General features: G+C 40.1%; 1 protein-coding gene across 9 annotated transcripts in view; it reads left to right on the plus strand.

Annotated features, from left to right (window-relative positions):
• Positions 1-9,780, plus strand: part of LOC118540572 (uncharacterized) — a 34,794-nt gene extending 25,014 nt beyond the window's left edge. For 4 of the 9 annotated variants that reach the window (XM_036099816.2, XM_036099815.2, XM_036099812.2 and 1 more), the window contains 5 exons: positions 4,523-4,609; positions 6,297-6,423; positions 7,134-7,229; positions 7,737-7,819; positions 8,295-9,780. In XM_036099816.2, coding sequence (XP_035955709.1) covers positions 4,598-4,609; positions 6,297-6,423; positions 7,134-7,229; positions 7,737-7,819; positions 8,295-8,945 — 969 coding nt within the window. In that variant the 5' untranslated portion in view covers positions 4,523-4,597 and the 3' untranslated portion in view covers positions 8,946-9,780. Of the gene's footprint in view, positions 1-3,950; positions 4,133-4,333; positions 4,441-4,522; positions 4,610-6,199; positions 6,424-7,133; positions 7,230-7,736; positions 7,820-8,294 lie in introns of all 9 variants that reach the window. The other 5 variants (XM_078069880.1, XM_078069879.1, XM_036099820.2 and 2 more) reach the window with 5 other exon arrangements.
• The last annotated feature ends 1,356 nt before the right edge of the window (positions 9,781-11,136 follow it).

Genomic DNA, 11,136 nt, shown 5'->3' on the forward strand with positions numbered 1-11,136 from the left:
TTTATTCATAATTGCCAAAACTTGGAACCAACCAAAATGTCCTTCCAGGGGTGATGAATAAATAAACCGTGGTATATCCAAACACTAGAATATTATTCAGTGGTCAAAAGAAATGAGCTCTCAGGCCTGTGAAAACACATGGAGGTGCCTTAAATGCCTGATACTAAGTAAAAAAAGCCAATCTGAAAAGTACATACTGTGTGATCCCAACTATACGACATTCTGGAAAAGGTTAAACTATGAAGACAGTAAAACAATCAGTGGTGGGCAGGGATGAATAGGCAGAGCACAGCGGATTTTTAGAGCAGTGAAAATACTCTGATCATGCTGTAACGGTGGATACCTGTCATTATACATTTCTGAAAACCAACAGAAGGTATAGCACCAAGAGTGAACAGTAATGTAAACTAAGGCTTAGGGTGATAATGATGTATCAGTGTAGGTTCATCAGTTGTAACAAATGTACCACTCTGGTGTGGGATACTCATAGTGGGGGAGGCCGTTCTTTTGTGGGGACAGGAGGTATATAGGAACTGTATTTTCTGCTCAGTTTGTGATGAACCTAAAACAACTCTAAAAAGTATCATTAGAGAAAAAGAAAGGGCATCATGTGTTTTCCTTAATTGTATCTATATGATTTACCTAATTAGAAAAGATTTTGTTAGAAAGTCCTGCCTCAGTTAGGTTTATATTGAGTGGCATCCAGATAGACCAGGGTGTGTCTTTTGATTTATGTCACTGATGAGGTTATCAACTGCTTAAGATAAATCACCTTCAAAAGGGTGATTTATCTAGAGTGAGAAACTCTGAGGTCCTTTGTGTGGTGGTTGCATCCTCAAAGAGTTGGCTTCATTAGCTTTTCCATCTATTCGGGTTTGGGTAAATACTGGACAGAATTTTTACCAGGAAAGAAGACTCCTATATTTCAGAGAGAAAGTTATAATCAGAAAGTGATGGTTTATCTGACTGCAGGCACTTGGGGGCAGGTTTCCTTACCATGGACATAGAATTTTTCTCTATTATCACTCGGATGTAATGGTCACAGGAGAAACTTGCCTAACTCCATCATATATAGGTAGATTTTTCTGCATTTAGAACTTTGAGAGGACAGCATAAATAAATAAATAAATAAATAAACAAATTCCATGAGTGACATGAAAGAATAGTGGTTCTATTTAAAAATGTCAAGGCAGAGGGCAAGGGAAACACTTTGGTTGTAGTTTAATGAAAGTATCTCTGTGTAACGGAGATTTAAACTGAAACTGGAGTAGAAGGAGTATGGGGTAGGAAGTTTGTGGATGGGGGTGGAAATGAAGAATTATAATAGTGCCCAGGTTAGAAATAATAGCGGTGTGTTTGTTTGGTAAAGGCATTTAAAATGTCAATACCCAGGGCACCTGGGTGGCTCAGTTGTTAAGCGTCTGCCTTCAACTCGGGTCATGGTCCCAAGGTCCTGGGATCGAGTTCCGCGTCGGGCTCCCTGCTTCTCCCTCTGCCCCTGCTTGTGTTCCCGCTCTTGCTGTCTCTCTCTCTCTCTCTCTCAAATAAATAAAATCTTTAAAATAAATAAATGTCAGTACTCAGATGTAGCCAGCCATTAACTAAGATTCAGACAAAGGAGTAATTTCTGTATTTGGAGGGATGGAGTTATTGTCATAAGAATACTTCATTTTAGGTGTAAGTTTGCAAGCAGAGATGATCACTCAGAAATGGGAATCCAGAAAAGAAATTGGTCACTTTCAATTTAGAGACAGCAATAGAAAAAATTGGAACAACTGAAGAAATGCATGAGCCTGCCAGGACATGGTATAAAAGGAGAACAGGCTCTCACATTAAGTCTTGAGACATTCCAAGAGGATTGAGGAATTCTTTACAGAGGACATGGGAGAAGGACTGATTATAGACGGGAAGAAGCTCTGAAAAGGAGGTCAAGGTTTAACTCCTCTTTGTTTCCGTGTAAGAATTTATTTATGGAGAGACAATCAGTGATGTTAACAATATATGGTGGTGGCCTTTTTAAGTCAAAGGGAGAGGAGGATGTGAGCAAAGGACAACTGCATTTCCAGTTTGATTTTGAAGGGAGGTTAGAAGGGCAGGAACTGGAGAGAAAATAGGTTCAGAGAAAATTTTTGCTTCAAGTTATAAGAGATATAATGAACTTAAATGATGGGGGATTGATTGTAGAGAGATGGACAGGTTTTTGGGAAAGGAGATTTAATTTACAAACAATAATATAGGTCTCAACAAAACAGGAGAGAAAGGAATTCAGTTGGAGACTTTGGACTTAGAGGTAGCACGACTTCTATTTGATGGGAGGAAAGGAATAGCCAATGGATATGAATGTAGGAATATTTGTAGAGATTATGATGAGAAACTGAGTTAGTGTGTCACCTTATGTAATTCATCTCTGTTATAGACTGAATTTTGTGTTTCCAAAAGTCAAATGTTGAAGTCCCAACCCTCAGAGTGTATTTGGAGATTGGGCCTTAAAACTGGCAATTAAGGTAAGATGAGGGCATTAGGGTGGGCCCTAATCCCGTTTGAGTGGTGTCTTTGCAGAAGAGGGAATTAGGGCACAGACATGTGCAGAGGGATGGCTATGTGGAGACAGGGAGAATGGCAGTCTACGAGCTAAGCGGGGGAGGCCTTAGAAGAAACCAACCGTGGCGACATCTTTCATATCCAGTGGCCAGAATTGTGAGAAAATACATTTCTGTTTAAGCCCCTCAGTGAGTGGTATTCTGTTACAGCAACCTTGGCAAATTAACACAGTATGTATAGTAGGGAATAATCTTACCTCTTGAAAGGTGAGAATGTGTAGCATCAAAAGGCATGGGTAAGATTTGAAATATTTATGGGAACATGGAAAAATGATTTAGAGTTGCCAGACACATTCGAAAACCCCTAGGAGTAGTAGTTCTGTTTTTAGAACAGGATCAACTTACTAGCCATGTGTGTCAGATGCAGTCACAGGAAAGGCGGGTATGTGGAGTCACCTGCTGTTGAGGTCTTGATGGGAAAATGTGGTTAATAGTGCAGGGAACATAGAAAGTGCTGGTCCTGGTAAGTGCCTGTTGAAATGAGTCAGTGTGGATTAAAGTGGGTAGGAAAAATGAAAAGGGAGAAAGCCTGATGTTTGAGAAGTGGTCAGTACACGGAGGTTCCCGTGTACAGAGAACTGAGTATGGGGTGTAATTTCTGTGAAGAAGTAAGGAGAAGAAATTGTAATTAACGGTAGGACTTCTGATTAGGTCAGAAATGATGTGATATTCCAGGTAAAACCTAGGTGTGGTGGGTAATCCTTAAGGAATTTGAGCATAGGAGAGAGGGAGAGCAAAATTAAAATACAGATAGGTTATTTCCTAGCTGTGTAACTTTGTTACATTATTGAAGTTTTTTGAACCTCTTCTGTTCATTTGTTAAACTGGTAAATAAAATCACCAGGTTTATTGTGAGGATTAAATAAACGAATACATGTAAATATCAAAGTAGAGTCACATTTGATACAAATTTCCTTTTTTTTTCTTTTTCTGGACCTCAGGTACAAATGGGTGAGTTAATCCTACTCTTGTTTATGACACATTATCATCATTTTCCCATGAAATACATTTAATTGTTGATATTTTAAGGGAGAATTTACAGTTTATACATGCTTTCTCACTGTGTGTGTGTCTCACACACATTTGTGTGTATGTATGTAAATGTGCGTATACATATACATATGTGTGTGTGTAATAATGAAATGCAGGCATAGTGCAGCTAATGAAGATTAACATAGAACAGGATTTCAAGGACTTCAGTTACCACTTTACTAAAATAATCAGGTAGAGCAACTAGATTTCCTCCCGAACCACAGCCATTCTGTATTATCTGGACGTCCTTGGAAGAGAGGATTGGGACAGTAAATGACAGGAACATTATGACCCATATATTCCTCCTTTCTGATGCAGGGGATTTTTAAGGACCAGACTTGCAGAATGAGTGCCACTGATCCCTCCAAATGGAATAAGTCCTTGAATTGATGAACCCTGTCATAAAACAGATTTGGCAATCCAAATCCATGGGCAAGGGAGAGTAGGAAGAGAGTGTGGCTCCAGAAGGCTACCGTGGATGCTGGGGAGCCACTGCTTGGGTATGAGAATAATGAAATCTGAGCAATTCCAGTGTTTACCTACAGATGGAAACAAAAATCGATGTGAGGCATGAATCCGGGATCTCTAGGCTTTGGAATCAGGGAGGGAATTAAATAACTCTGGATGCTGTGGGCTAATTAACCTATACAACTCAATACTTTCAATGTTCTTATTCATAAAATCTCTATGTTTTTTATTAGCAACTGTAGTCCTAGTCTTCTTTTGACCATGGGAGAGGAAGTGAGTCCTCTGCTTTTCTTGTGGACTGCACTGCATGTTTGTTGGTTAGGCTGGGGGTCACACCCAGGTAAGGTTTGGGGCTTCGTGACAGGTGAGAATGGAAATTGTGCACAGGACGGGAGTCTCATGGCTTCTTTCTCCATCCTCAGCTTTGCCCGCTTAGTGCTTGGACTGTCTGTGAGTGAAAACCCAGAGAAAGGCACCTGGCAACTGAGTTATTGACAATGCAGCCACTGGTGAGTAGGGAAGCCTCTTTCTGCTGAAATAACACCCTCGTGCCATCAGATGGGCAAGTTTTGCCTTTTGGCCTGAATGTTCAAGTGCAGTCAGGAAGTCCTCAGGGATCTGAGCTCCCGTGAGATTTCCCCAGAACTCTGGGATGGTTATGATGAGTCAGAAACTCAATAACTAGTAACCTTCCTAATATCACACTAGTTTATCCCAGCCTCCATTAAGCTTGTGTATTTACAGAAAAGAAGAAAGCAGTTTGCTTTCTCTAACTCAGTCCATATCCTCATTGGGAAATAATTCACCCATTAATCATGGTGTTGGCTCTAATGATCATTTCATAAAGGGTTGTGGTGAAGAGATGAGCAAGGAGGAGAATACTGTGGTCCGACAGAGAGGCCTTCCCAGGAGTCCAGTGTTTCAGGTGCTGGGTGAGGGCTGTGGAGTGTTGAAGGGAGTACAAGAGAAGTTGAGGCCACAAAAGGCATGAGGGATCACTCATATTTTCCCAGTTTTAAAATTTTGAGAGGATATATTTGCACTTTTGGGAACTTCTTAGCATTCTTGCCCCCAGTCACATATTTTACCTTTTTGTAATTAGTGTATAGGGAGTATTAAGTCCATAATTGTGGCTATATATTCAGGAGAAGGGTATACAGTAGAGTAAAATTCAAGATCCTGCAGAAACTTTTTAAGAACTACATAAAGCAAAACGAGTCAAGAGGCTTCTCTTCTCCTTTAGTAGAGGGACAAGACAGGTGCTAACTGGTGTCTAAGGCCCAGAGAAAATGAGGAGTCCTCGTAACACGGGAGCAGCCAGGCTAGGACCCTTCAGTACAGCTGTCTCAGAGGTTCCGGGCTTGTACGGCTGAGCCTTCTCTTCGGACCTCACACCTTATCATGAACACCTGAGCCTGCAGAGTTGCCAGGACTACACTGTGTATACTGAGTTCTGTATGAAACGTGTTCCTTTCTGAAGAATGTTAGAGGCGGTTTCAAGGTTCTTGAATATTTTAATGAGTAATAGACGAATGGCTTGTATTTAATACATGTTTACTTAGGAATAACTTCATGCATTAGTTCATTGGGTCTTTCAATCTCCTAATAGGTTATTAAAGGTTCATCTATGGGAAGAGTGTCATGGTTTAAAAGTGGCAAGTCACGGTTAGTGTTTGCCTTACAATGGGTCTGTAAAGTTACTTGAAGTTAATCAGAAAGTGAGGTGTAGTTATGAATTTTCAAGCGCCAATTTTATAATCCTATGTCGGAAATTATAATTACCAGTTTTTGTTTTAGACTTTATGTATTTATTTTTGTAAATAGGCTCCACACCCAACATGGGGCCTGAACTGATGACCCAGAGATCAAGAGTTGCAAACTTTACTGACTGATCCAGCCAGGCGCCCCCATAATTATCAGTTGTTTAAGAAAAAAAAAAACCCCAGGTTATATCACACTTCATGTGATATTCCCTTATAATAAAGTTTTATTAATTCAGACTGTATTTCTGTAATGTATCTGAAAGGCAGATGCCAGTTCAGCACCGAGAATGAACTGACAGGAACCCCAGACTCAGTTTGATCTTTCTATACACCCAGCTCCTCCACCCTCTTCCTCAGTGCTGTCATCTCAACTCCCACTCTGGACGTCGGTAGGGAATGCTCTGTCTAAAACAGAATATCCGTGATGTTTTAGGAATCAGTGACATTTGAAGATGTAGTTGTAGACTTCACCAAGGAAGAGTGGGCCCTGCTGGACATATCCCAGCGAAAGCTGTTCAGGGATGTCATGCTGGAAAATATACGTCATCTGGTCTCCCTGGGTGAGTCTGCCAATGCATATACGTACATAGATGGGTGGGTAGGAAGTTAGTCAACAAGTATCTGGAACAGCTTCTGCATACCTGCATACCCACTCCACTCTTTACCCTGAATCTTTCATAGACCTTACTTGAAAGAAAGTTGTTTCTTTATATTTTACTACATCTAGTTTGTCACCCCACTAGAATATAATTTTGACCACCATTTAATGTCTTTGTTGCTACTCAGTCTCTAACACCCAGAGCAGAACTGGGAAGTCAATATTTCTGAATGCATAAACAAACTGATTAAACATTTTCTAAATAGTTATTTTGCTGTAGTCACTATGTCAAGGGTTGAAGCTAGACTGGTGACAAAAATAGAACTGTTTTTGATTATTCTTGCTGAGTTTATTTGGTGTCTTTTGAAAGTAATATTCAACCCACTGTGGAGACATTTAACTCCTCCATTTCTGAAAAGACTGAGGATTCTGCATTCTGTCTTTGAATTTGGGCATGGATCTGCATTCAGAGGTCTTCACTATTTTGGACACACATTTGGATTTCAGTGTTTTTTCCATTCAAGTTGTTGTTGCTTGGACTGGACTTCAGTGTTCTCCTTATTCTTCCTCAGTAGCCTGTCCTGGACTTGATGATGATAATTAGCTTTTGGGAAGGAGAGGATTTTTATTAGTGCAGAATTCAAAACCCATGTACCTTTTTTCAATGAACAGGATATCAGCATTGCAAATCAGATGTGATTTTCCCGTTGGAGCAAGGAGAAGAGCTGTGGAGAGAAGGAACTGGATTTCTCCAAGGCCAGAGTCCAGGTGAGCAGCAGGAACCTGTGCTTCAGTATGAGGAGGTGCCTACTCAGTAGTATGTTCTTGGAAATACCAACTGAAGATTTTGTCAAGTGAGTGATATTTTCTAAAACGTAGAGGAAGGACATTGAAGCAAAATTCTTCAGATGTTGTCATTATTCCTTGCATGTGTCGAACACAATTTATGTTTCCTCTTGACAGTGTCTTTTTTGGCTTTAAGGGAAGCATATTCATGTACTTAACGAAGTTAAACTTTGACGCAGTAACTCCTGCCCTAATATTGCCCTTTGAAGGTTTCCCTTCTCTTTCCCTATTACCTTCATTATAATTTTTTCATAATTCAGTCCTGAAAATCTTTGTGAATTAGTATTCCTAGAGTATTCCTTCATTTGACATATTTGCCCCATCAAAGTGCCAATTTTTGAAACATACTCACACGGGCCTTGGTGCTTTTCAACATTTTCATTCCCTTGCTGCCATTCTAAATATTTGTTTTGTTTTCAATTATTTTAGGCAGGGAAAGTGCCCTTAAAGAACAAGAATTGATAGCCACACAACATATCAGCAGGAAGGACACATCTACAATCATGCCAGTGGTAAGTTTCATGGGTAGTAAGTCTGGTCATCCAAATGAAAGACCTAGAAATAGGGTGTTAGTAATTGAGCACAGTAGCTTAATTCATATTAAGTTGGGATTAAGCTTTTTTTGAGCATAAAGTTTTGGATAGTTTGAATTTAGTGAAGAAATTAATCTCAGCCCCAAAACCATAACCTGAGATCTTAAAAAAAAAAAAAGACAACTGCATAAACATTGATTGTATGCCTAGTCTTTGAAACATATTGAAGTGTTCTAAATTAATCTATAATCTATAAGCTCTGTAGTTGGGATGCTACAAAAGAGAAAATCTTTATGCAGGGGAGTAACAAACGCATCATGTGTATGCAAGTAATACTAGCAAGATTTTAAGTGGAGACTATCACTGAATGATTAGTTTAGGATTCCTATGTAGAGAAATGAATGTATGGATATGTAGGCCAAGCTTTAACAACCTTTCATCTCTTTCCCAAAAGCAGAAATCTCATACTCCAGAGGATCCCTTTGAATATAATGGTTTGGAAGAAGATTTCACTCATACCTTCATGTTGACTCAGCATTTGTTAACTCACACAGAAAAGACATCTTATATCAGTAAACAGTGTCCAAAATCCCTTAGTGACCAGTCATACCTTAATCAACATAAGCAAATTCACACCAGAGGTAAATCATGTGAGTGTCATCTGTGTGGAAAAGCCTTTAGTAATTGCTCGAGCCTTAGGAGACATGAGATGACTCACACTGGAGAGAAACCATATGAATGCCATATCTGTGGGAATGCCTTTATTCAAAGCTCTGACCTTAGAAAACACAATCTAACTCACACTGGAGAGAAACCATATGAATGTCATCTATGTGGGAAAGCCTTCAGTCAGTCCTCCAACCTCAGACAGCACGAGAGAACGCACACTGGAGAGCAGCCATATGAATGTCATCTGTGTGGGAAAGCCTTCAGTAAATGCTCTGCCCTTCGACGACATGAGAGAACTCACACTGGAGAAAAACCATACGAATGTCATCTTTGTGGGAAATCCTTCAGTCAGTGTTCTGCTCTTAGACGACACGAGGGAACCCACAATGGAGAGAAAATTATGAACATCTTCAGTAAATATTCTGACCTTAGATAACATGATATTAAAAATGTAACAGATGTGGGCGAGACTTCAACCACAGCTTTAACATTTAAACACACCAGAGGACTTGAACACTGAAGAAACTCTAATCAATGTAGAAGATCCTTTAGTCATTCTTACTCATTTGACGTCCACAAACTTACATGGAAGAAGTCCCTACATGTGACATCTACGCAGCAAAACCACAGCAGACATGAGAGAACTCACTCTGTGAACATAAGGAATGGAAAGGCTTCAGCAACAGTTCTCAACTTTAAACACATTATCGGGCCTGCACAGGGGAAAGCCCCTAGGTCTGTAATCACTGTGAACAGTATGCAGCCAGGCACTAGGCATGGTGCGCACAAGAAAACTCAGTGAAGTCTGAATAAACACTCTAACACAAGATGTAAGAGGATGAATGCTCTTGAGGAATAACAATTTGTATTGTAGTGAAAAATCATGAGAAACCCTTTGTTCATAGACAAGCATTTAGGGCACATGTGAGGATTCAGACTGTACACATCACTCAGTGTCGGTGATCACGTATTTCTCAGCCAACATTAAAGTTCTTACATGAGATGGCAGTCGTGAAATCACAGTGGAGAGAACTTCAGGCAGATTTTGTATCAGGAAACTAAGTCTAGGGAAAAACCTCTAAAATTAGAGCCTTTAACACAGTGTAGCCAATAATTCAGGATTTTGAGAAAAATAACTACTCATGGGGAAAATGTGGCATATAAATGCAAAAAAGTGATCCATGCATATTGAATACAGTTTTGTAAGAAATACTTTTTCAATACATTATTTCCTGTAAATATTTAAACAATAAACCCTGTTCTGAAAAATCTCATGTTGTTGAGGTTCTAGTTTTCTCTGTGCAGTTGTAAACACATGGGTTTGAGCCTGTACTCCTTGGTATGTGGGTTAGAGACTCAACAAGACTCTCTGAGTCTCCCCTTTCTCCAACAGCTACTTCCACACAGATTAGCTCCACTCGTTCCAACTTGCCACCATCAGCTGGTGGCATAACAGGGACCTTCACCCCAATTGATAGGTTATTCATTGTGCTATGAGCCTGGCCTAGTAGGACCATGAGCGCAGCATCCCAGATACTAGTGTAAACCATGAGGTTGTCTCCAGCCCTTCTGTGCCCCTGGGAAACTTAGTCTTTCCGGACCAAGAACATTCCTTGGGAGTTTTTCCATGAAGCTTCTGTGGGGCAGGAGCTCCTACGATGACCACATCTTACATCTTACTCAAGTGAGTCCTGAATTATGCGCCTTCCTGTTCCCCAGAGCCACTGCTATGCACCCCCACAGCAGTCCTGCAAAGAAAACTCTAAAACAATAAAATCCCCTAACCTATCAGACAGCACATAAGCCCTTAAAATTAATGTATTCTCCAAACAAAATGAAAGTTCTCACAAAGGCAGTCTCCCTGGCTTTGGTCCCAGGGCTTGGAAACGGATTGCCCTTCAACAAACCCCAATACTGGACCCAAACCTCAAGGGGAGATGTTCTCTAGAGACAACCCAGCTGATTTGTTCTCTTTCCAAGCTGACACAATCCCAGAATCTTAACCTGAGACCAATTAAATGATCACATCTCTGGGTGGAACTGATATACCATTTTTAAAAAATATCCACAAGTGATTCTACCGTGTAGCCAGGGTGAGTCAAGTCACATGTGAGGACAGTGAGCAATCAATATCCAGCATCTTGGCACCCTGGCTGGAGAGGCAGGGTGTGTGATCAGGCAGGGACACAGGGAGGTGTGACCAAGGGTTGAAGGGAGCAAATGAGTGATTAGAAGTTCAGACCCTGGGGACAAACATGGGTCCTAATTTCCACTGTTACAGCCAATGAGATATCGTTACTGAACCTTTCTGTGACTCATTTTCCTCAATTCTAAAGTGGAAGTATGCTTAGTGCCTTCATCTTAAGAGTTGCTGTGAAGACTTAAAAAAAAAAAAAAAGGTGTTGTGAAGACTGAAGACTAATGAGTTGGTACTGCACACACCCCAAGTTATTACACATAATAGGTACTTGGTGTTGGCAAATAATATTTTACAAATTAATTTGAAATGTGAATATACCACTCTGCCTTATTTTTATATTGAAATATTTCATCATTCTTAAAAATATAATCAGGATGTATTATTATATTTGATCTGCTTACAACAATATGTAATTTACCTCCATGCT

Source organism: Halichoerus grypus, chromosome 3 (assembly GCF_964656455.1).
Source record: "Halichoerus grypus chromosome 3, mHalGry1.hap1.1, whole genome shotgun sequence".
Lineage (NCBI taxonomy): Eukaryota > Metazoa > Chordata > Mammalia > Carnivora > Phocidae > Halichoerus > Halichoerus grypus.